Source organism: Penicillium chrysogenum, assembly GCF_028827035.1.
Source record: "Penicillium chrysogenum strain IBT 35668 chromosome Unknown utg000005l_segment0_segment0, whole genome shotgun sequence".
Taxonomy (NCBI): Eukaryota; Fungi; Ascomycota; class Eurotiomycetes; order Eurotiales; family Aspergillaceae; genus Penicillium; species Penicillium chrysogenum.
Genome location: NW_026622753.1, coordinates 3321700 through 3346488, shown reverse-complemented (window position 1 = coordinate 3346488; position 24789 = coordinate 3321700). Strand labels below are relative to the sequence as shown.

At 49.0% G+C, this 24789-nt stretch overlaps 10 protein-coding genes across 10 annotated transcripts; 3 read left to right on the top strand and 7 right to left on the bottom strand.

Annotated features, from left to right (window-relative positions):
- Positions 1-9: 9 nt before the first annotated feature.
- N7489_009653 (uncharacterized protein) lies at positions 10-1719 on the bottom strand (the record flags this gene model as incomplete). The annotated part of the gene is made up of 2 exons (XM_056715403.1): positions 10-1560; positions 1672-1719. The coding sequence occupies 2 exons, from the start codon at positions 1717-1719 to the stop codon at positions 10-12; spliced, it is 1599 nt and encodes a 532-aa protein (XP_056563025.1).
- Positions 1720-2363: 644 nt separating this feature from the next.
- On the bottom strand, positions 2364-4646 carry N7489_009652 (uncharacterized protein; the record flags this gene model as incomplete). The annotated part of the gene is made up of 4 exons (XM_056715402.1): positions 2364-2724; positions 2783-3184; positions 3238-3660; positions 3775-4646. 4 exons carry the CDS (start codon positions 4644-4646, stop codon positions 2364-2366), a joined length of 2058 nt encoding a protein of 685 aa, XP_056563024.1.
- Positions 4647-6195: 1549 nt separating this feature from the next.
- rodD lies at positions 6196-6467 on the bottom strand (the record flags this gene model as incomplete). Its single annotated transcript, XM_056715401.1, has 2 exons — positions 6196-6216; positions 6309-6467. 2 exons carry the CDS (start codon positions 6465-6467, stop codon positions 6196-6198), a joined length of 180 nt encoding a protein of 59 aa, XP_056563023.1.
- A 686-nt stretch (positions 6468-7153) lies between these two features.
- N7489_009650 (uncharacterized protein) lies at positions 7154-9186 on the top strand (the record flags this gene model as incomplete). Its single annotated transcript, XM_056715400.1, has 2 exons — positions 7154-7285; positions 8944-9186. 2 exons carry the CDS (start codon positions 7154-7156, stop codon positions 9184-9186), a joined length of 375 nt encoding a protein of 124 aa, XP_056563022.1.
- Positions 9187-9891: 705 nt separating this feature from the next.
- On the bottom strand, positions 9892-10693 carry N7489_009649 (6-phosphogluconolactonase; the record flags this gene model as incomplete). Its single annotated transcript, XM_056715399.1, has 2 exons — positions 9892-10476; positions 10544-10693. The coding sequence occupies 2 exons, from the start codon at positions 10691-10693 to the stop codon at positions 9892-9894; spliced, it is 735 nt and encodes a 244-aa protein (XP_056563021.1).
- Positions 10694-14729: 4036 nt separating this feature from the next.
- N7489_009648 (RNA-binding protein) lies at positions 14730-16076 on the top strand (the record flags this gene model as incomplete). Its single annotated transcript, XM_056715398.1, has 4 exons — positions 14730-14807; positions 14861-15017; positions 15071-15260; positions 15374-16076. The coding sequence occupies 4 exons, from the start codon at positions 14730-14732 to the stop codon at positions 16074-16076; spliced, it is 1128 nt and encodes a 375-aa protein (XP_056563020.1).
- Positions 16077-16392: 316 nt separating this feature from the next.
- N7489_009647 (uncharacterized protein) lies at positions 16393-17781 on the bottom strand (the record flags this gene model as incomplete). The annotated part of the gene is made up of 1 exon (XM_056715397.1): positions 16393-17781. The coding sequence occupies one exon, from the start codon at positions 17779-17781 to the stop codon at positions 16393-16395; it is 1389 nt and encodes a 462-aa protein (XP_056563019.1).
- Positions 17782-18360: 579 nt separating this feature from the next.
- Positions 18361-19801, bottom strand: N7489_009646 (TBC domain-containing protein; the record flags this gene model as incomplete). The annotated part of the gene is made up of 3 exons (XM_056715396.1): positions 18361-18484; positions 18542-19296; positions 19355-19801. The coding sequence occupies 3 exons, from the start codon at positions 19799-19801 to the stop codon at positions 18361-18363; spliced, it is 1326 nt and encodes a 441-aa protein (XP_056563018.1).
- Positions 19802-20170: 369 nt separating this feature from the next.
- N7489_009645 (uncharacterized protein) lies at positions 20171-21191 on the bottom strand (the record flags this gene model as incomplete). The annotated part of the gene is made up of 3 exons (XM_056715395.1): positions 20171-20595; positions 20659-21130; positions 21189-21191. The coding sequence occupies 3 exons, from the start codon at positions 21189-21191 to the stop codon at positions 20171-20173; spliced, it is 900 nt and encodes a 299-aa protein (XP_056563017.1).
- Positions 21192-22078: 887 nt separating this feature from the next.
- Positions 22079-24548, top strand: N7489_009644 (AFI1/MesA family protein; the record flags this gene model as incomplete). Its single annotated transcript, XM_056715394.1, has 3 exons — positions 22079-22689; positions 22739-22799; positions 22857-24548. The coding sequence occupies 3 exons, from the start codon at positions 22079-22081 to the stop codon at positions 24546-24548; spliced, it is 2364 nt and encodes a 787-aa protein (XP_056563016.1).
- Positions 24549-24789: the final 241 nt, after the last annotated feature.

Sequence of the window (24789 nt, the reverse complement as noted above, 5' to 3'; positions counted from 1 at the left end):
AAGCGCAGACTAGCTTCTCCATGCCCCAACTCGGGGTGCCCTCTTTTCCCTCGTAGAACACGCCAGTTGTGTCGCAAGACGGCTGACAGAATCTCTTTCTGAACTCACCACTTCTCTTTCCAATGCTTGCATAGCACGGATCTCCTCCGTCATAAGCTGTATCAATTCAGCTAGATTCCTGGCCACTCTGACTAGAGCAGACTGTTCTAGATGCTCCACTTGCCCGAATCCCAGGATATCGAGGACTTGCAATTCACGACCACAGAGCTCCAGCCTCACATTTAAAGTATGCAATGATTCTTTCCAGCTTCGCGCCAGGGGGTCAATAAAGGCACCGGCATCAACGTGCCCTGGTTCACGGCTATGGCGAATAACCTCCGATTGGTTAAGCCATTCTTCAAAGATCTTCACAGCCTGAGAGTACTGTGCACCTCTGCTACCAGCAATCATGTCCGAGACATCTTGGAGGACCCGGGATAGAATTTGAACCTGCTCGGAGAAATCATGCGGACCGTGATGTTCACGACAATTGGAAAGCCAAAGCCCTAAGGCCTGCACATTCAGCTGGCACTGCCGCTGCGTTTCATCTGCCAGTACTAAACGATACTGGCTAGCGACACTATCGTACTTTTTGCGCAGACGTGACTCGGAATCATATTTCCATTCAGCATGGGCTTGCAGTGAGTTAGAATGGAAAAGACTAAGCTGAAGAAGTTCAGTTTGTAGTGCAGCAATATCCGGCCACGATGAAGGAATCAGCATATTCCCAGGCTGAGGTTCGGCTCCAGGAGTAGGCGTTGGAGGTTTGGAGAATTTCTTAGGGGACGATGGCCGTTGGTAGGTTGACAGTGTTCGCGTACGTTGGCCGATTGCTGGGGTTGTTTCGGCCTGTTTTGTATTCTGCACCAGCTGACTCCTGTGGCGCGCATGCAGTTTGGCTGCTGCGGGCGGTTCCTTGCTGGCGCTGGCAGGCTGCCTCAAAGAGTAGGACCGTGTGGGGCGTGGTGGGGGTAACATGTCTGTTTTCTTGGGTGAAGGGGGCCTTCTGGTCGTGGGAGGTTGGACTGGGGATCGCGTTCCTGGCGCTTTGCGGGGTGAGGGCGGTGCAAATGATGGCGCTGAGCTCTTTGGCGAAGGGACTTTAATATTCGCTGAAGGCATCTTCAATGCACCGGGGCGCATGATGCTTTGACGACGGCTGGGTGCCACAGTGGTCTTCATTGCTGTAGAATCCGCCTGTATTGGTTTTCTCGCCGGCGATAACTCTCGCTGTCTAGTTGGCGACGGGTCCCCGCGTGGTTTCGGCTTGCTGCTAGGTGGCTGAATGCGCCCATGACCCGTTCCATGACCATTGTCTTGGGCAAGGTTACTGCGCTGGGGGAGTAGGGTTCTTCCTCGGGCAGTGAGCCCATTGTCTTTCAGAGCGACACCCTCGACCGGCGAGGGATTTGATGGTGAACAATTCTTGTTATTCGTCTCTCGGACAGTGTCTTTGGTCGGGCTGGCCGTGGCGGGTAGTGGAGTGGAGGGTTTCGTGGTAGGTCGTACTATATTTGAAGTCTTTAGTAATTAGCATGGGTTCTGTATGTAGTTGTTGGCATGGCAATGGTGGCACAACGAAGCATGCGACAGATGTGGGGAGCTTGCCAGGGGGGAAACAAACGGACTAACTTGTTTACGGGGATCGCGCAGCGAAGCCGAGCGTGTTGGGATGGGCATGATCGTACAAGGTCATGACATGAGAATCGGCATGGTGCACTGGTGTTCAACGGAAGAAATGGGTGCTTTGTTGTGTGAATGGGAGAGTTGGGTGGGAGATCTTCTCCATGGTAACCCGCTCTGTTTTTTTATGCCTCTCTTTTTCGATACCTAGGTATCCCCCCATACTCCATTAGTAAAATGGAGTGAAATTAATTAAATCAGTTAAAAAGAAATAACAATCAGAATAGTTAAAAAGCAAAACATGAAAAAGAAAAATAAAGAAGGTCCTGCCCGGGTTCGAACCGGGGTTTCTGGTACTTCAATCGTCTCAAAAACCAGAGTGATGACCACTACACTACAGAACCAGTGCATATCAGTTCCAGTGGCCGAATTAAATACATAGCCGAGAGCTAAGAAGATCATATTTGTTTAACTAGAACGAAGAATATCCATGAAAATACTGCTTGGATTTGTTGAAAATAAAATATGAATAAATCCCATATCCTCCCGTCGAGCATGCCTGTTGAAGGCAGTACTCTGTCGACCATCAGTCGACCGTCACTTTCTCGTCACTTTCCCGTTACTTGACCCCCTCCTCCCTCTCTTCCCCCTCATTGAATCCTATTCACCATTTCCCATGTGATCCCCTCGGAATGGGCACATTATACATGCCAGATCGTCAGGTAGGCATGACCGTCGAGCTTGTATGCAGCAATGACCCGAGACTCGTCCAGGATACCGACCTGGTAGATTTCCGATGGGACGTCCAGGAGGCAGACAAGGTGCATTGCCACCCGATCCAGCAGGTACAAGACGCCGGATTTCTTTCCCACCAGCACGGACTTTCCTGAGGTGGCCATAGCAACAACCTCGTTAGAGTCGTGGCGGCTGAGTAGCCTCATTCCTCCCCAGGTCACGTCCCATTCCCAGACGGAACCACCCTTCCCTCCTGCAATTAAATAATTTCCCACCAGGTGGAGGTGGTTTACCAATCCGCTGGCAGTGTGCTTGAAGTTGCACAGACTATTATTATTGTTAGTTTCCGATCTTGAAATATCGAGACTTCCCGAATTCAACATACCCGGCCGCAAATTCTTCACTGTTCGTCAGCCAAATGCAGATCTCTGATTCTGGGTAGTCGATATCATCCGTGCCAGCAGTGACAATTGCTTGCTGGTTCATGCATACGAACCGAACTGCCTTCGCATGGCCTCCGAGCACATGGTTGCATTCACCGGTTTCGAGGTCCCAGACGCGAGCCTCCCGATCAGAACCACCAGAGACAAGGTACTTGCCGTGCAACTTGAGGCACATCACAGTGCCTGTGTGCCCTTTAAGGGTCAGCAAGGCATCGGTGCTGGTGGGCTTGGTGAGATCCCAGACACAAATGCTGCCATCAACGCTACCGGCAACAATGAAGTTCTTCTCTGTCGCAATACAAGATACGGTGTCGTGAATACCGCGGAGCGAGTAGAGGATATAGCTAATAGAAGTCAGTACTAATTGGCATAACAGAAGCAAATGTTGAACACTCACCCACTTCGGGCATCCCAAATCGCCACATAGCCAGAATGGTGTCCAGTGACGAGAGCTTCACGATCCTCCCATGAGGCCATGGCGTAGAAAGCGACGTCGTTCCAAGCAAGAAAGCTCATTCTCAGGACCCTGTGTGAACCACTCGGCTCATGGTATGCAGTCAACCCTGTGGTCTCTTTTCCCAGCAAATCAGTCGAGTCACGGCGGTAAAGCAGGTACAACCCGCAGCCCACCCATCCCATGATGGTAACACCCTTTTTGATCATTTTCGTTTCATGAGCGACTGTCCGGAGCTGACCTGGAGCAGCCAGAAACCATTGGGGTAGGTACGCCGCAGAGGACCATTCCCAGCCAGTTTCATGCAGTTTGATGGCCGCCAGCCTGGTACATAGTTCTGTGGCAAGCGCAAAGGACCAGCCGTTACTAATATAACGCAGTTGGTGTTAGTATAGATCAAATCATGGGACAATGCCGTCCGTGTCAGTAGCTGCCTGACTAGACTTCATGTCCACAAAACGAATTCGGGGGTATACTTACACGGTGTCTCGTGGAACAGAACCCGATTTGGTATTGTCAGACCGTGAGCTCGGCTTTGAGACATTCACGGCATCCTGGGGAATGGAGGCCACATTTCCGGCTTCAGGCTCTGAGATCGCCTGGGTATCTCCAACTATATCCGGGGGCATGAAACCCTCATTTGTAGCCTCCGGCTCTGGGATAGACTGGATATATTCAACGATATCCACGGGGTTGAAAGGCACATTTCCGACTGGAAGCCTTTGTCTCGGCCTGGAACGAGGTCCTCGATCAGCGCGTTCGAACCAGTGAAGCAAGTCACGACTGTTAAAACCCATAGCGCCATTGTCCATGCCCGGTTCAGAGGACCCCTTGCTGGTGCTGCTGGCCTCCTTGCTGGTGCTGCTGGCCTCCGTGGTATACTGGTCTCCGGTCATGCCGGCGACGCCTTCGTTGCGAACATGAGCGTGACTGTCGTTGCCTGACTCTGTCTCAATTGGATTGGTGGAAGTGCTACCGACTGAATCTTCAGTCGAGCTTTCGATCGAGCTCTCGTCAGTTGCGACGACGTCAGTCCCATTATCCGAATGATGCTCGGTCGATTCAGTATTATTAGACGAAAGGAACCTGGGAGGCGCGTATCGGACCTCGAGGTCGAACCGGACACGGCGGGTCACTTTGATATCCGAGTGATGGTCGACCAAATCGACGTTCGCCGCGGAATCGGTTACTCCAGTATCCGACCTGATATCATTGAATCCAATGTCTACCAGCGGTGCATTGGTATCGGCGTCCGAAGTCAAGTTGATGGGGTTAGGGTTTGCTGCACCCGCGATCTCGCGGTCCGGCGTCATCGCGTTCGGATGGACGTTTCGCGAACCGCGCCCCGCCATTCTGCTGTATTTTATTAATAGTGCAAAATGATTTTGCGATATAATACTTACTCAACGGAGCTTTCGAAATATCAAAAATAATTAAATGTGGTTGGTGGCGGTGGTGAGAGAGCGTTGAAGGTGAGATTCGGATGATGGACTCGATCCCGATTGAAATGGCGCGAGTCAAGCCCATCGGCCGAATATTTCGCGTTGAGCTTGGTGGAGCAAACGAAAGTTCTATATTGATATCTAGATGTTTGCTTAGATGTTTAAATGATACCAGTGAACTCGGTACTCAGTATCCTTGTTCATCAGAAGATCTACGAATTGACCATGCTGCATCAACTTCAAGTATATAATGTACTATAGCGAGTTGCTCCAGGCAAATTCACGGGTATAGTGACATAGTGAGCTTGGCCTATGTATGTAGGTAGGTAGAAACACCATGATGTGAAGGGTTGAAACTAGGAACAGTTATATTTCAATTTTATGTCGCTGGACACCGTTTACCAGTCTATTGGATAACTGCTCTCCTCCACTTTTCACCTGGGGCTAGTAATTCGTTCTGGTAAAGGCTTAGTCCAACGACCTAATTCTATGGAACCATCCTAATGCCGGGCTAGGGCAGGTCAAGGCCCAGCTTGTGGTGATGTTGGCGAATGGGATACTCATATGGGATAAGCCTGTCCATAGGAGATATTTGGATGAACAACGGGGTTTAAAGTCAAGGGGACATTGTATTTGCTCTGTCGTGCTTGGCATCAATATCGTTAATGTACCACTCCCACGTTATACGAGGAAAAGTTGACAACCGAGCACCAGCTCACACAAACTCAGCAGCTACTGACACCACTGCATCCATCTCAGCCGGCGGAGAAGGACGGGCAGCAAACTGGATGTTCTGACATCTTATCATTAAGAAGGAGTTGCTCTCTATGGACGCACAAATTTTGTACATAATCCCGTAGCTTAGCACGTCCCAATACCCCAAGGGGGGGTAGACGGAGTACGGGCTACGCCCGTCCCTCCATGGACGTTAATTAATACAACAACAACAACTACTACGAGGAAAAGTCATTTTACACGTTTTACGCATTCTAGCCCTCTGATATACTGCCTACCTTCTTCACCTTATCAAAATTGGCATGTCCTCTTTGGTAATCTAGGTCGCCGAAGTAGCCATGACCTCCAGATGACTGGCGATGGCATTGGTATGATAGATCTTCCCACTACCTTCTATATCAAGTCAACAACATAATGCTATCAAAGGGTAGAGGCCAGATACAGTTCTTGTCTACTATGGATTGGGTCAAGACTCCAGCACTATCTACTATCGAGTTTGAGGTGGAAGTCCTGGTCCAAGGACCAATTGCTAACTCGAATTGGCTTTATTGAGCAGAGACTTAGGCTAGCAAGACACAGCGAATCCTCATTGACTTGTTGGCTTCTATTGCAGATGGACATTTTTCTCAAAGGCCATTTAGAAGCGGCAACACACTGGTTGGAGTACCCAAAGCAGACCAAAGAGATGGGCGACCCCGACAATCCTTTGTGGAATCCCGTAACCCTAAGGCAATCTGAACTCCTGCTGTAGATAGTGGTTCACTTGCACTAAATTTCTTGTCAGCCATCTGCTAATATGTTTGACCATATCTAGTGAGTGAGGAGCGGTGGACTTACCTCGTTTCCACTGCAGCTCCCTTGTCCCGGGCAGCACCGGAATGTGCCGTCATTGCAGTATTGTCCCCTTTGGGAGCACCCAACTCTCGCTTCCAGATTTGGACCGGCTTCGGCCATTGCGAAGGCAGCTAGTGCAAACAGGACAACAAACAGCTTCATGTTTGAGGAATTGGTTTGGAGGGAGTGTTCAGATTTGTTTGTTCCGAAGAATTAATGTAGAAGAGATGCACTGCTGAGGAATTGGGCTTATCCCGCATGGGCATCGAGCTTTATATAGAGCTGATTCTATCTTGATTATTCCCCCAATAGGATCAATAGATTGCTGATCCGCAGGGCTGGACGCCTGATATGCCAACACTGCGGAGTATGCATTGCTAGTTCGCAATTTGAGGTTACATTGCAGGACTTGAATCAGCTGATGCTGTAATACTTTCAGGCTGAAAAACAAATAGCTCATAGAACGTGCAGGTCTTTACTCAAACAGCAGAATCTCCGTGCAGATCAATGTTGGCATCTTTGGAATACGAGTGAACATCCATGAGGATTCTCCCTGCATGATAGGGTTATGCACATAAGCCTGCACGAGTCGTAGGGCGGAGCCTCCTCATACCGAAAGGGGAGAGACGGAGCGCTTGATATCATACCGTACAATCGAGGATCTACCATAGAAGCCAAAAGGGGATAAATGGAGCACAGATATCATATAGTATACAATTGCAAATCTACTATAAAGGCAGGCACTTCGCCTCCAATCTACCTCAATAAACAATCATCACTTTATCATATCCGCAAAGATCAATTCCTACCCAAAGCCCAACTACCTACCCAAAACCAACACCTTCAAAATGCGTTTCTCCGTTCTGACTCTTGCAACTATCCTTGGCCTGGCATTTGCCGCGCCCCTTGAAGCCAACAAGGACGGGGAGAGTTCCGTGCAGACCAACAACTGCTACACCCTCTGCATAATTGATGGTGGAGTGAGTTCATTCCGCTTTCCTTCTTTGATTTTTGGCTAATATTATTCAATCACAACAGAGTAGCCAGCAGTGTCTTGAGAAATGCAAGAACAGCTAGGCGCAGCACACTGTCACAGAGAAAGCGGATGAATACAACGTTGGCAGCCAAAACGGCCCCGGGGTCCACGGGTCTCGGCCTGGTTCTGTATTGACCACTTGAGCTTTCTTTATGCGCATGTATGGAGTAGAAGACTATGATTGGTTGTGTTGTCTTATGTTGTTGGTTATTTGACCTGCATTAACGTCGTTTGTTGTACTTTGTTGTACCTGGCGGTCAAGCCATGGGTGTCGCTGCCATCATCAAGATAGTCTGAATTGCACATATCCAACACACATGTCTCTAACTACCTAACTTCACACTGATAATTACTTAAACAATTTATAGGCCAGTAGGCTAAGCTGTACTCTATGGCCAATACGTAAGGAAAATCCGGGGCGTGCATTTGTGGGGGACTGGATAGAAACGGGAGATCGACAGCGTCTGGACTGTGTTGAGCGCCCTGAAATATGTACAATGTTGGAGGGAAACGGCAGAGCACCCAAAACTGATTCCTTGGCATATGCATGCTTACTGTCTACATTAGTACTTTGTATGCGTAGGGCAAAATAGAGACCTTAATATAGTTTGAAAGGATTGCCCAGGATATCCAGGTCATCGACGATTTACCTTATGCTTTTAGTCTAGGTATGCCCACTTGATGCTATCTGAGTAATGCAATTCCATAGCAAATGACACGGGTATGCGATCTTCTGGCTCGAGTTCATACGACATTTTTGGCCCCTTTCTGGCTAAATAGGTACCTTGTTAGGCCACCCGTTTCAGCCCCCCCAGCGACCTTATAAATGCTTTGGCTAAAGTCCCAAATCTTGCATTAACCACGGAGCGGAGACGCCCGGCTTATGCGCAAGTCTTCTACGTAGCTTTCTACCCCTCAAATATCGCATACTGGCTGGTACAGTGAATTACCGTTATTATCACTTGGAGCTATATTATATCGTCTTAATACTTCCATCTAGTTTAGCTATCACGTACCGATACAGTTAAATCGGACTGGATAGAGACACATTCCATGTAGTGCTCAAACACTGTAGAACTAGTACTCCTAGGGCGTAACAGTGTCTCTATTAAGTTTGGGGTAGTACGGAGCTCGGAAGGCTGAATTTGGCAAACGACGGATTCTCGGGTACGCCCGTGGTTGGACTCTCAGCATAATGTAAGGGGCTTAGCATAAAGGATCGACACCATCTCTGCCAATCAGGTCTCCTTCTGATAGCCCTTCATCACTTCATAACGCCGAATCTGGATAACCTGCATCAATCCCGCATCAGCCAATAACTACCAATCCTTCAAGCCCAGGCAACTAGAAAGGAATCCCAAGCCTAGGACATGATTCGATACCACCCCTCAGTTGAATGGCGCACGATTCATGGATTGTGATACCCAATGCTGATCATATGTCCCAGTCTCCTGTATAGTTGCCTTCCTGATAGCTATGTCAGGTTCAGGAATGGGGCCGATTCGATATATACCCCTCATTCAGAATGGGGTGTACCCAAAGAAGATATATAACTATGTAGCCTTCTGTCTTGCTACGAGAATCTATTTGATCTCAACTTAGTCAATCCAGTCAAATCTTCATACCAAAGACTCCGTCAAGATGAAGTTTATCTCCGTCCCGGTCGCTCTTGTCCTCTCTCTCGCGATGCTTGCGGCCGCTGCGCCGGCTGAGCTAGACAAAAGGGCGTGTACCGTGAAGCAATGCGCCGCCAAAGATCCGCAACAGTGCTGCCCGGATAAATATGGATTCTGCAATACCGATACGGGTGAATGCCACTGTGGAAAGGATTGCTTCAAGTCCTAAGTGAAGGTAAGTTATTGAGCTATACTGGTCTCAAAAGGAGGCAAGGTTAATCAGGTGTTCTATAGCAGCGACCGCAAACTGGGCAGATATAGACTCTCGCTATGGAATGGAATGACTAGTCATGCCTAGATATTACGGCTTTAAGGAGAATGGAATCTATGTGATTGGATCGGGTATGGCAGTATTCGAAAGTGAATCAACATCGTGGGTTTACGTATATCAAGTGTGAGTTCGACTTGCGTTAAAGTTGATAACAGTAGAAATGTAGTAGACTACGTATGTAACAGAAAGACCTGGATATGAAAAGATCATGCCCTTAGCTATCTGCTCCCAAAGAGAGAGAGGAGAAAGGGTGTGAGTGGATTGAATCGTGTAAAATGCCGCTACCGGCTTTGAAATTTCTCTCGGCTCTGGAACGCCAACAATGTCCTGGATAGCTGTCAAGTTTACGTGTGTTAAGAGGTAAACAATTAGTGACACACAATAGGGCCTTACAAGTTACCTTCGTACGGATGGACAGTGATGATGGAACAAGATATGAATTCTATACTAACTTTGGTTTACCGGTCCTGGATAAAGCAGAATATCACTTTTCATCAGAGCCAGCGGATTCAATGCCACACAAGGCAGATCGGGGGATGCGAACTCGATAAGGAAGTCATCCCCTATCCATAAATCTCAAATCCATCTAGGGGACCTCACACCTCAAAGGCTTCCACGACGAGGGAATGAAACACCATCGACTGCCGGATGGTCAGTGAACCAGGACACCTTATCACCAGCGCCCTGGTTGACCAAAGCGGAAGGAAGACTGGAGCCCTCCTCAAGATCGAAAATCTGCTTAAGGATCTCCTTCTTACCGCCGCCAGTCGCGACAAAGGCAATGCTGATAGCGTGGGTAACAACAGGAAGAGTAAGGGTAATGCGCTTAGGCGGGGGCTTGGGCGAGTTTGTCTCAGCAGCAACCCAAGCGTCCTTCTCGCGGAGCAAAGCGTGACCAGGGAAGAGCGAGCAGGTGTGACCATCGGGGCCGCAGCCCAGGAGGATGAGATCGAAGGCGGGCAACTTGACGCTGTCCTTGGCGGCAAACTCGCGCATCAGGTCCTCCTGGTAGAGGTCTGCCAGTTCCTGAGGGTCGTCATCGCCAATGTGCTTCTCGTCGATGGCGTGAATGATTGGGGTGCCGAGCTCGGTGGGGATCTTGGAGACGAGCTCGTCGTTCAGCAGGCGGTAGTTGCTGTCCTCGTGGTTGAGTGGTACGGCGCGCTCGTCAGCGAAGAAGATGTGCCACTTGGAGAATTGGGGGGGTATCCTCCGGGGAGCCATTGCTGGTGGCGAGGAGGGCTTTGGCCAGAACGGTGGGCAGGGAGCCGCCGGAGACGGCGAGGCGGAAGGTGCCGTGCCGGGAGAAAGCAGAGTTCTGGCAGCGGAGGACGTAGCTTCGCAATTGCGTAGCTAGCTCGTCCGAGTTGGGAAAGCTGTGAAGGTTGGGGTGTCCGGTGGCCATGGTGATGTGTGGGTGGTACAAGAATGAGGGGCAGGAGATATTTTTGGCGGGGCAAGGGCCGAGATCTAAACGCTTTTTGGCTTTGGCCTCCAGAGATGGATAATTCGACAAGTCTGTAACGTAGTCAGTTACTTAGGAGGGAGAGAAGTTGAAGTGCCGGATTGAGGAAATATGACGTCGCTGGCGAATGCTATCGTGTCCACGGTTTCATTCGTGGAAATCCTTGGATTTCACCCAAGTGGGATGTTTGGATTGTCCAATGAGTTCGCCCGGATATCCGCTGCCCTTCCAAGGGTTGGCCACACCTTATTCGACTTCCTCTCTCTGACTTCAATGAGCTAAACCAGTCTAAACCAGTCTAACTGGGCTAGCTGCATGCCCAGGTGATTTCCAAACTTGGTATGTAAGCATCGTGCCGCCCTGCGCAACATTCAGGAGATAAGAAAATGGCCACATGATCTTCATTTCGATTAATTTAATCCAAACAGTTCAAACATATGAATATGTCCACGGGTAGATTTCAGGTATCAGCCTACTTTTAAAAAGCGAGAAATGGGAAATACATTCTATATGTCTAAATATTGGGGTGCGGTTGGCACGAAGCCCAAGATGCACACCTACGTAAATGTACATGGATAGCGTCTCCCACAATATTCCCCTTTCTGATTTAGTTCTGTTTTGAATCGAGTGGGGGATAATTAAATTTTTTGTCTACGATATAGTACTTCCCACTACAGAGACCCATATTCTACCTAGGTAGTATTCCGAAGGTCGGTAATCAAGGATATACTTGAAAATGCCGAAGATCCAATTAGATAGGGGAAAAAGAGAATGCGTTTATCGCCATCTCCGATGGGTTAAGGTTTAGGTAGCAGAGTTATGCGAATGAGCGCCTAAAAGCAGCCCATACGTAGTCCTACATATATGATCGGCAAGAGAATGGGGGGGGATACGGAGACGCCGTGGGATAGGAAGAATCGAAAGAAAATCAGAAGCAATTTAAAAAGCTGGATATTTCCCTGTTTCATATCTCTATCCCTTTCCTCAAGTCAAATCATCATCACTCCAAAAAAAACTGGGGTAAACCCAGAGATCACGGGGCCGCTCGACCGGGTCAACTCAAAAACATGCGATACCCCCCTTGCTCCCCTTCAGATCCTCACTCGCGGTCAAATTCTCCAAAAATGAGCTCTCCAGTGCAAATTACTCCTCAACCTCAGACGGGCGGCGTCGCTCGTCCATCTGAGGCCACTTCTCCACAGACTCTCGACATCGTCCGATGTTCCCGGTGCCAACAATCTCTCAGCCTAGGCCAATCAGGCTGCAGCGTCGTTCAATTCGGCATGAACTCCTACTACTGCAGCCGATGCGCAAACAAAGTCGGCTTTGGAGGATGAAACGAACAATATCCAAACCACAATAAATCCGAAACCAAAGCCAAAACCCAATACCAACACCAAATAAAGCGGAGGATCTGGGGATAGTGGTTGACCGGATCAACAAAAACCGACTTCCAAACAAAAAATCTTTTCCCCCGTCGCGAGGGCAGATGCGACTACCATTCCGAATGGCACACCATTCGATCCCGTCTCTTCGATACTTTCCTTCGTTTTCGACTTCGCCTCCCCGGTTCGAGAGTTCCTGTGAGATTTTGTAGGCTGTGCTGGCACAGCCTACTCTTCATTGATCGCGATTTAAGAATACCGATGAAGTTTATGGAGGATTACACTGGCTTCGGTCAACTGGATGTTCTTGTCTGAGACACCGATGGCAGTCTGGGGATCTTTCCAGAACCATGGGGCTTCGGACCGGGGAAGATCATCACATTTGACTCATTCCACTCGGTCGGCATTGATCATACACACATGTTGCAGGTTGGATTATTGTGCCTTTTGCCAGGCACAAGGGTTCTCTTTGCAAGTTCAACAATATTCATAAGCGGCAATGCTGTTTACATTTTCCTTTTCTATGCATCTTGTATCATGTTATTGCACTGCACGGAGCTGTTCTTATGGTCTCTTCAGCGATCACCCACTGGGTTTATCTCATCTGTTTCAAGCCACACTGTCTGATATCACATCTTCATCAAGTTTAGAATACTTCACTTCATCATTCTATATGAAATATAACGTATAAACATGATAATTTGTCCACGAATAAAGTTGCCACCCATTTCCAGACAAATCATGTCTGCTACTGTGCTCCGTACGGATGAACCTGATCACCTGCATTTGTCACCCGGGGAATCCCAGTCCCCCGTGAGAGAATAAAGAATAATCTATGATATGACATGAGAAACATGATTCAGAGGATTTTGCCACATTTTCGCCAGTAAAAGAGGCTGTAGATGTGCATATTGGCCATGTGATCTCCCCGGCCCAGGGCTTTGGTCGCGTACCGTCATAGCACAGCTTCGTGCCACATCATGTAAATCGTACATATTTGGAATGTCTGTGTCTCCCTATGGGGATTTTCATTTGTCTTGATATGGTTTGGACAGTCGCACATGTCCTGTGGCATGTTGATTGTAGTTATTAACCCCGTCGGACCTGGCCCTGGAAGGAAAGGAACACAGATGAAGATCTGTTTGAAGATCTGTGAGACACATTTGCATATTCTCACTACATGTAGACCTGTACGATATAGGTAGGATGTTAAGTACACGAGTATTACACATACCTGACTGGGACCTGCAGTGTGACTATCAAGGGAGGTAAACGGAGTATGCACATAATAACATAATAAGCCAGATGAATTTGACCCTTAATAGTAACTTTCCATATTTATCTGCAGGTACTTTAAGAGCAAAAAATACGCATAGAAATCAATAGTCGAGGTAATTGATCGATCCAAAGGGAAATTCAATAACTGCAAGATATGACTGCTCATGATCCGACCCGCTCTGATCGAAGATCTCTATAATTTCTTTTTCCTGTGGTTATTTCATTTCTGTCCATTCTTTACTTTTTTTATTTTTATTTTTGCTTTTTCCCCCAATCCGATCTGACAATAAGATACAGAAATCAATGTGTTGAATACAGGTCCAATCTGCATGTCCACTCTGCATGTCCGATCCGGATCTAGCGGTGTAACACTCCATTCTCTGTATTAAGTCGAGGGCATCCTTCGAGCTTTGCGTGCACGGATATGCCCGGTACTTGATGGAGACTATGATTTAAATATTAATAGCAAAGGAGGGTGGAGAGCACATCTTACATGTTAAGAGTGGCCACTCATACAATGCCCTTAAGGGGAACTATACCCGGGATGGTGGGACGGTAGAACCACTCTATTGCATTCTAATATTTTGGCAGAGCTGAGCTCATGGTGAAAATGACAGATCTCAGCCAGAAGGAGAAAGGGGACTACTTGTTCTCTGATATTACTGGCTATTGCTGCTCGACTGGTGTCGTTATTCGTCCAAATTGTGCAGTTATTCTGGGTCCCCGTGATTTTTACTTGCAAGCCATAAGACTATAGATCATTACTAGTAAGTTATTAATTGACTATATCATATATCATCATAACTATTCCTGTGAAACCCTCGACGCTTCTTCTCTCTTCCAAGATTGTTCCAGGGCTTTATAATCTGCTCAACGTTCGTCCAGCTCGTGGAGGAGTTAATTTCTTTTCTTTGCAGTTTGTCGGTCAGGCCAATTTTTGTTGACTTGCATTTATCCCACAGGAGAGAGAAAAAAAGCAAGGTATGATTGTGCGGTTTTCCAAGTATTGCACATCGATTGCACCTTGATACTTGGTGATGTCGTTCTTGTAGTCGTTCCAGCCCAAACAGTGTGGGAATTCGAGCGTACCATCATATTCATATACTCTGAGCTAACAGGCCTCTGACAGAGAGTACAATTGTTCAAGTTTTGGACTCAACCAGACACCTGGTCGGACAAGTCGAGCCCCGACTATTTCGCAACGACGGACCGGGATAATTGCAAGCCTCGAAATCTATCCTTTAAATCCATACAAGCTAGTGCGCTTTCGGAACTGAAATACCGGGGGATATTGTCTTGGGATATCTGCAGCCATGCCTCTTCTCGGTCGTGATAAAGCTCGTCCCAGATCTCGCAGGTCGGATGATGAGTTCGTCGTATTCCTTCAAGGCGTGAGTTTGAATGGAGTATATCAAACAAACCCAATGACTAACTACCATTTTAGATCCCACCTCATTGCCGCTGGCAAGAGCTCAAGGATCTCGTTCGCCAAACTGCACTGCATATTCGTCAAGCAGTAGTATACGACGATAGCCATGGATTCCCCACCGGACTCGGCCAAATCATCATCAAAAATGAAGACGAGGCCTGGCGAACGTACCGTATGTATTTCTACCCCACAAATCCCCAATACTCCGCCCTAACACCGCCACAGATCGACTCTCGACCTGCGGATGGGACGGCCAGAGCCTGGTCGTCACACTCGCGCGGACCAGTACGCCCACCAAGCCCATTGCCGGACCTACCAGAAGTCCAGCAATGATGCCAGGCTACATGTCTGGCCACTCAACGCCTCCATTAGTCCACGGAAACATGGCAATGCCTCCGTCACCCGTCTCACCAGAGTGAGTTTACCACATTCCCGATGAAGAACGAAACCAACTAATTCCCCCAAGATCATCCCATCCCACCACCCCACCATATCCATACTCAGAGTACGGCGTCATGATGGTACCAGTACCAGTGCCACAAGGCTTCATGTCAATGATGCGAGATCCAGACGCACCACCGATGCAGTGTTTCCCCCATCCCCAGTAATGAACGCAATGTACGAGCCGTGGAACATGATGCCAGGCTACCCGATGTCCCCTCCACACATGCACCACAGCGAGACTCCCCCACAGCCCTACCAGCACTACCACCACCGTGGATCTTCCGCCAAAGGCACGAACCCCAGTTCTCCGTCTTTCTATCCAGACCGAAGAGCTATCACCATCGAGAACTTGAACGCAGGTACTACATGCGCCGACCTGAAAACCCTTCTGCAGACAGCCGGCACTGTCCAGAAATGCAGCATCGTGACTACAGACTCGGCCGATGGCAATGGCCGGCTGCGTGGCTGGATCACCATGCAAACAGCAGACGAAGCCCAGTGTGCTGTGACCATGTTCAATAATATGAGTTTCATGGGGTCGCGGATTAGGATCAAGGTTGATCGAGGCTCGCATCTCACGCGGGCTGCAAGTGTTGATGGAGTGCTGGGTGCTTGTGCTGGTTCAGACACCGCGGGATTGGTGCCGGGAAGTGGGGATACGTGTCAGTCGTGGGCTGATGAGATGACTGCGGACGCTAATACTGTTGATATCTCTAAGCCGCTGGTTATAGATGGGTCTGGGTTGAATAGGTCGCCTGGGGGTTTCTCGACGTCTGCGCCTACGTGATAGAGTGGCTATGTAATATTCGTGAGGATGAGGTGATATTCAATATACAACGTTCTGCTTGCTTTGCTTTTTTATTGGCTTTTGTCAGTCGGTATTCTTGATCGTGGTCGATGTAAATTATTCTGTGCTTAGACGTTAGGTTCTTTTGACTACCTATACATCCTCTGACAAAAGGTTATTTTTTCAGCGTAATGCCTACATATTCATAGACTTCATAGGCAGGTCCACGAGTGCCCGATCTCTCAGGCCCGTATTTGCTTCACTTGTTCCTAACGATGTACTTTTGTCTCAAAGAAATTCCCATAGGGATCTCTATTCACTCTTCCCTTCCCAAAGACCGCACTAGATACAAATCCGTATAGGCATTCCTATGCGGGCACAACCTTTTCCCAGACGAGAGATGCTCCAAGACTCCCTCGTCCTCACAGTCCAAATTCCAAGTCCCTAATCGCTTCCTACCCCCCACAGCCGTCAACAAAGAACCGACCAAGACACCAATCATCCTCGGCCCAAAAGTCGGCTTAGCAGGGCATTCAAAAGGGGGACATCCAAAAGGCATAAAAGCATCTCCCTGCACCGGCGTAAGAGCAGACCAGCGATTCGGGTTGAATCGCTCTGCATCAGAACCCCAGATATCAGACCTCGTATGACATCCCTCAATATCAGCGGACATTATTTCATGAGATGTCCCCGTACCCTGGTCCCATTGGTATGCTCGATGTACGTGTCTCGTAGGCACGTACAGTCGGAGGGATTCACGGACTATGTAATTCGCACTAGGCGAACTCTGACCACCACGTGTATCGCGTATGCTGGAATAATTGCTGGATTCGGGTATGGAGAGGCTAGACGGGGCCCCGGAGGCTGCGTCGAATTGCTTTTTGGTGGGCTTCTCGGCAAAAGCAATCATCGTCTCCCGCCATTCTGGTACTTCTTTCCCAGTGCCGAATCTGATTTCTAGGAAGGAACGTAACACGACACGCCACATCGTTTCGAAGGAAGGTAGGATGAGGTTCAGTGGGTTATCCTCTGGGCTATTGTGTGTCCCGAAGATATTGACGAGCGAGGTCTGAAGCAATATATCGTCTTCGAATCTGGGAATGTCGTTATCAGTGTCTTTCAGCTTGGAGGATATCCAGACTCGATTTATGGACTGTGCTAGGTCCAGTAGATTCTCATCACATGTCTGGTCCTGGGTCTTTTTGTTGAACATTAGCCAAAGAACAACTTTCAATGAAAGTATTTGTGCTAGACTGGCGACGTTGACCCGATTGCAGTCGGGCTTCTGTTTGTCTTTGGGAGAACTGCTGCAACAGCTACGATCCAACCCGGGAAAGCCGTGCTCGATCCAGCGGCTTGTGGTAACTCTGGCGAATTCGGAGACGCTGTGCCACTGCTCTGCCGATAGATTGATCAAGGGTTTGACTTTCTCGACGAACATGCTGGCATGGACATTATCTGTGCGAGTGAAGGCATTATCGATTCCGAAGGCGATTGGGAGATGTCTATTGGCTATTGCTTTCGATTGGTGTGGCGAGAGGGTATTCGGCTGCTGCTTTTCTATGTGTTTTAGCACCCCGGCAATGATTTTGCGGCATATGGCCGGGTCATTCGATGAGGAACGGGTGTGCTGCCTCTTGCGCCATATCACAATCACGAGGAGAGATATGGCGAGGATCATGGATGTTGATAGAGCGGACGACATTGATTTATTTCTCTGGGCAATGATGTGTTGTAGAGACGGTTGGTCCATTATACAGCGATACTTATAACCTTGGAATGTAGACGATAAAAGGAGACTTCGTCGTGCAGGTCCGACGTCTCGTTTGCTTTTGGCTCAATCATCCTTTTTTGTCTTTAGATTTGTAGGAAACAAGCTTGGAAGTAGCCCACAACCTGGTCCCAGGTTCCTTGCATGGGAAGATATGCACTATAAGACCATGGCAAACAATTTTGTTCTTGAGGAACAGGGAAAAGTAGGGTTTCTCTCTTCAACAAACGAACAAGGGAAGCTGCAGGTTCCGAAGGAGGTGAGGATTGGAATTCTGAAAGGGAGAATCATATCTCAACTGAAATGCATTCTCAAAAAAACTATCCAATATTGGTGTACAATCATCAATTCATTCAAACAAGCGTGTGGGGTTCGTCAATGTAAGTCTCATATCCCATCCAATCGCCGTACCCAATTATTGCGATCAATCATATCAAAAACGCCGTTATGAAACCCAGGTAGTATGACATTTATTTCTCTTTCGGTTGGAGCTACCGTGAGCTCAGGCTGTGTCTATTTTGCATGGCTAATCATCTCTGCATAAAGATCCTCTGGGATCTTACGGACGAGGAGAACCGTCAAAGCAATGATCTCTTTTGCATCCAGAGGAGGGAATGAGCGGAGAATTTTGTTTGGGCTATACTCAAGTTAGCTTTTGTTGAAGAAACCCAAAGACCAGGCAGGCAAGACTCACCTCGGACTCTCGAAAATTAGGTCCCTCATACGGATTAGCTGGGCGACAATGCATAGGATGTTCAGGTGTGGCCCGTATGCAAATAAGAAATCCCATAGATGCAACACCTCCGGTAATGGAGGCGTACAAGCGCAGAGAGTCAACACCGATGGGAATGCATACAGCTCGGCGTGCATCCCCTTGGAGAACAGATATGCTGCAAGCTTGGGCTCCACAACCTCAAGGCATCGGTCGACTAAACGAAGACCCTTGTGGACACCGTCCATAGCACCACGGATATAACCTGGACATTCGCGTGTGACAAAGTAATGGAAAAGAGCAAATGCCTCCACCTCGCTACGGGCAGCATATAGGAATGGCGCACACAAGACATTCATGCCTTGGACGTACATGGCCGAATCACTTGTAGTACTGTTGGTGACCTTTTCTAGCTCCCCACCGAAGGGGGACTCCTCTGAAATGCTGGGTGGTGCATTCACTAGAAGCTCCATCTCACGGCGCCGAGAAGACGGTCTCGAACGGGGTTTCGGCCTGGAATCATGGAGCTTCCATGCCACAGCGTTGAGGAGTCGGATCAAGCTTGCTTCTGTGACTCGACGTTTGAAGAGAGGGTCTGTAGCTAGTGTGCGGAAAGTGTCGTTGCGAATTTTGGCATAAGCGGGGGAACGGCCGCGGTGGATAAGAGCAAGGTAGTCATCGGTTGGCATAGGAGGAACGTTGAGGAGGACCAACCACAGGTAGATTCGGTATGGCGACTATCATTGTGAAGTGTTAGACATTGAGACGTTGCAAAACGGACTGAGTATCACTCACCATGCCATCTCCGTCAGCATCTACTCTGCTGGATAGGACGAGGTATTTGAGCTCTCGCAGTCCCTCGTGGGGATTTGAACTCTGTGGTCCATCGCGCAAGAGATTCTCCAAGAGCGATCGCTTTACTCCAATCCCGGACCCTGTTTTCCGCGCGGGTCGTCTCTGATTCGCAGGTGGTGTTGCTGCCGCTTCGCGAGAAGCTGCGTCGCTATTTGATCGAGCTCGACGATGTGCGCGCGCTCGGGTTGCAGCACCAGGAGTTGCTGCTGACTGGTCAGCTTCATGGGAGCCAGCTTGGCGAGAGGCCTGGGTCTGGGCAATGAGCGCGCTAGAGGTTGACAGCACTTGGTGGGATTGGATCTTTCGGAGGGTTCGCATGGTTCGCGGCGATGCGGGTGTGTCGGGGCCCGGGACGCCGAGAGCCCAGGAGGGCTGAGGTTTGGCCATTTTTCTGCAATCAAGTCTGCATTGGAAGGCCACGAGCAGACATCTTTGGGAAACGAGGTAAGATGAACGCAGTTGACGGGTGGAGTGTATCAGATCGCGGTGGCTGGAGCTTTTCTGCCGATGGAATGCGGAAGGTGTTAACTCCGATGTATACTTCCACTTCCACTTTTACTATTTACCTAGTTCACTGCTTTTGTTGAAAATTCCCATTTGGTAATTTAATAACTAATGGTACATTATCATCCATGACAAGCTCTGTATAGTCTGACCTTTGCTTCTACAGCCTTGGAATCTGTCAACTGTCAAAAACATTATAAGACGAAACCCCGTAACGCCGACTCAATTGAAACCCATATTCATGATAGCAGTTCATACATGTGCTGCCTCTCCTTCACGTTTCGAATTGTTTCCATTCTCCCCACCCATGACGCTGCGCACGAAGTCGTGATATTGGAAAACCTCGCCTCTCTTACCCATTCCGCCTGACTTCGCTCCCCGACCAATAAATGCTGGGCGCCCTGTAAACCCACTGAAGACTTCGTCGATCTGTCTTTCAGTCAATCGTTCCTCTCCATCTTCTGGGGAGGTATGTAATAGAGCATCACGTAATTCAGCGGCGTCGATTTGCCCGTTGTCGTCGTCGTCAAACGCAGCAAGGGCGTTGAGAAGCTCTTGAGAAGGCGACATTGCTGCCATCAGCTCAGAAAGTGTATTCAAAAAGGTTGGAAAGTTCATAGTCTGGCCTGCTCCTGGTGGGAAGAAGCGCGACAGCGTCGAGGGGGATGAGTCTTGGCCTGTTCAAACACTTGCATTAGTTCCTCATGCCAGTTTCAAAAAGGAGACAGGTTGCTTCCTACCCAAAGTTGTCAGCACATCAGTCACATCATCTTTGTCCACAAGCCCATCGTTATCCCGATCGAGAACCTGGAAAGCTTCTCTGATCTCCCTCACTTGTTGTGCCGGTAGCTTTCCAGCCGCATCGCCTGCTGGGCCTGTAAAGCCACTCTTCCTTGTCCCAAGAATCGGGGATGAGCTGCCTGGCGATCGTGCTCCTTTCGTGGGGGAAGGAGAGAGCTCTCTTCCAAAGTTCGGCTGCGGAATGGGCCGCTCGCTCTTCGGAGAACGCGACTCGCCATCCTCCACTGTATATGATTGATTGAGCTTGCTGGGGGACACCATAGGTGTATATGCCCGACTAGGAGAGCTCCCCGGCGTCCCTCCTGTACGACTGGCTGAGGGCGGGGAGTTTGGAGTGGACGGGCGCCGGAACGGGGATGCCCTCGGCGACCCAAAGGATAACGGAGATGGTTTGAATGTGGGATTGTTGGCCTAAGTCATTGTTTATTAGACTCCAGAATATACATTATCTCTCAAAATCCCCACTTACCATGGTGGAAATCGCGTGTGAGCTGGATTATGAATTGTAAACAGCCTACCTAGGTATGACGAAGGCTTGCTTATCGATGTAAACAAGCCGCCGGCACAACAACATAATTTTGCCACCGTCTTCCACACCGCCCTATGTTATCTATATGAACCTACCCCTTTTTAACCTCTGTTGTATAATGTACGAGTTTGGTTTGAATATTTGTATTTCTACCTTAATAGATAGGCACGTCAAGTCTGTGTACTCCTATGATACAGGTAACTCAGAATCCGGCTGACTAGGGTTGCATATGCGACTTGGAAATGTTCGTAGATCTATAACGAGTCATACTCGTCACATGAACCATCAATTGGCTTCCAAGGGGCCTAATTTAAAGGATAAGATGACTGAAGTTAAGTCATGTATTTCGGTACCTTTCTTTCTGTATACTTATAAAGCACATTCAAGTGTTTTGTGACACAAGGTTCCTTACGCTACTTTATATGGAGTAAGACATTCGAGGAGTGGCCAGTATTGTTTCATGTTGATATTTTCCTACAAGTGCAACAAGTCGGTGTGGCAAATTTTCTTTGCAGTATGTTGCATAAATAGAAAGATCTCCAATGTATGCAAAGGAGGGAGATTGCATTCTGATAGATCATCCTCTCCTCATGTTCCTTCCAAGGTTCCAGGAATGCCCTTATATGGATCCCCCTTATCGGCCCTTATCGTCTCTCCACTGTGGAGAAATCGCCCTTTTTCTTAACCCCTCTTAACCCCTGAACAACTAATTCGAGACAATTAATTCAATTATTATTATCATTGGCCCTTGACCTTGCGCTTTCTCATCCCGGTATGCTACTCGATTTATAGCTTGGCTCGGAGCAATCCTCTATCCCCAACTCCATAAGATGGCAACAACACTACCGTATCGACCGTCGAACGACTCCCTCTCCGCCTCGAATAACCGCCAAACAAGTGGTCTCCCTCGGCTCTCGCCTGCGGCCTCCTTTATCGGGCGCTCTCCGAGCAGTTCACATGGCTCTTTTCGAAGAACATCCACAGAGAATGCGACCTCAAGCTTCAGGCCACGCCGCTGCAAAGCGCAGTACCCGCTCGACTCCCCGGAACGCCATGTGGAATACATCCTGGTTGCGTCTTTCCATATTGATCGTGGCCCGATCATGGAGCACCAGTATCCCGCTGCAATCAGCGGAGACGAGAGCATGCTTGCAGAGCTGATGCTGCCGGATCAGACGCATGTGCGGAGTCAGGATTGGACTATGTTCTTCTTACATAAAGATACCAGTGGCGACGAAGAAACGGATTCAGCGGATGGAAAGAAGAAAAAGAAGCGGAAATCGCAATACCATGGAAACCAGGCGGGAGCCGACATTCAGGACGAGTACCTGGACGACATCTCCGATGACCCCGACAGCAGCGATGACGAGGGTGGTGAAGGACCACCCTTGATGTACGTGCTGAACCTTGTCAACACGAAGCAGGATAACACTGTCCGAAGGTAAGTCTCTACTGTTTCGTCTGAATGTGTGAGTGCTAACAGCGAAAAGAGGCGCAGTAGTCAAGGCAATGGCAATCTGTACGCGACATTCATTCCTTCACATTTATAAAGTAAGCTACTATGCCATTCCTAGCCCTATCGCGCAGGCAATTCTGACTATTATACAGCCTTTACTCCTCCTAGCGCTGGAGGACTACTTCAAATCTCCATTCCCCGAAACTCTGGCATCCCTCTATGATGCCGTTAACGCCATGGACCTTTCGTTAATGCCGAAAATGTCGATACTTGAGCGCCATATCTTGCAATCTAGCAACACAAAGGATATGTTCCTGGAGAAATTCGAGCAAATGATCCGCCAGCGGGAAGAAGAAGAACTCCAGGATGGGGAATGTCCGCCGTCACCGAAGAAAGCAAGCCGATACGCCCTACCACGGGATACACATGAGTACGAATCGAAAGTGGTCTACAATGACATCCCTATCCCGGTCAAAATTCCGACAGTGATTTGGCCGGAGACCGTTGGAGACTTCTCCCTTATCAAGCTCATTCAGACGTTTGCCGTGCCACATGCCACATCCCCCCAGGCTTTCCAAGCGCATCCCCATTTGACTACAAGTGGACCGTTTACACATCCCATTATTGTTCTTGTCAATGCCATCCTCACTCAGAAGCGGGTGGTATTTCTAGGACACAACCGGCCATCGGGAGAAGTTGCAGAGGCGGTCCTGGCGGCCTGCGCTCTTGCATCCGGTGGCATTCTGCGTGGATTTACTCGACACGCATTCCCTTATACTGATCTGTCCAAGATCGATGACCTCCTCAAGGTACCTGGGTTTATTGCAGGAGTCACAAACCCTACATTTGCCAACCATCCTGAGTGGTGGGATGTTATGTGCGACCTCCCCACAGGTCGCATCAAGATCTCAAGTCACGTTGAACCTGCACCCGTAACAGAAGGGCTTCTATTCTTCCAGCAGCAGAATTCCCTCTTACCTAACAGTGCATCTAGCACGACCAATGACCCAACAGGCGACACATTATTCATAGAAGACATCCTCCGCAGTATCAGCCAACGCCACGGCGAAAATGCGGTTCGCGCAAAATGGCGAGCCTACATCACCAAATTTGTCCGCGTCGCTGCAGCCTTCGAAGAAGCAGTCTACGGTGCCTCAAACCTCTACATCATAGGCCCAGGCGAAGAACTCTCCCCAGATAGCCCAACAGGCCATCAAACCGATGCCTCAGACCCAACAACTCTCCGCGGGCACGGGTACGTATGGGTAGACGAGGTAGCCAAACAGCGCGAGCTCTCAGCCTCCGTCTCCCGAATCGAAGGCTGGCGCAACACCCGCTCCTACTACTCCTACATCCAAGACATTGCAGCAATGTACTTCCCCGCGCGCCCAATCCAACGTCCAGACATCCATCACCACCACGACCGTCTCCGCTCCCTGAAACTCTCCCACTCCGAAGCCGCCGCGATATATCTCGCTCTCTCCCACTCCGTCAAAGACTACGCGGGCATCTGTCAGCTCCTAACCGTCGCACCGGAGAACCAGGCCGGTCTCTTCTATGTCAGCATGGGCCTCTTTCATCCGGACCAGGTCGTCCGTGAAGCGACAGCTGATCTTCTCGGACGTATCGCCGCACACCCGGCTGGCCGCCATTTCTGGTCGCATCTTGGCCGCTTCGCGAAGTTGGGGTATATTCGTGTCAAGCGGGAACAAGATGCCGCCACACAGAGTCCTATTTCTGGTGGCGGGTCGCCAGTTCCTACGAGTCCTGGGGCTAGCTTCGGGGGCGAGCCGCAAAGTCTTGTTGGTGTTGCTATGGGAGGTGGGATGAAGAGGAGGAGTTGATGATATATTGTGTTGGTCTTTTTTTATAACATTTTCTGTCAGTGAGCGTTTTGCCTTGTTATTTGATTTTGTTGCTATCTTTGCTATATATGACGAACTCTGGGCACTCAGACCATTTCAGATGCGATTTATCTGTCTTGTTTTATTGCGTTCGTCTACACGTGGTTGTGGATATGCTTGTGAATACTCATGTACTGTCCGGTGTCTGAGAAATACATTTGGCCCGGTCATTTTGGCATTA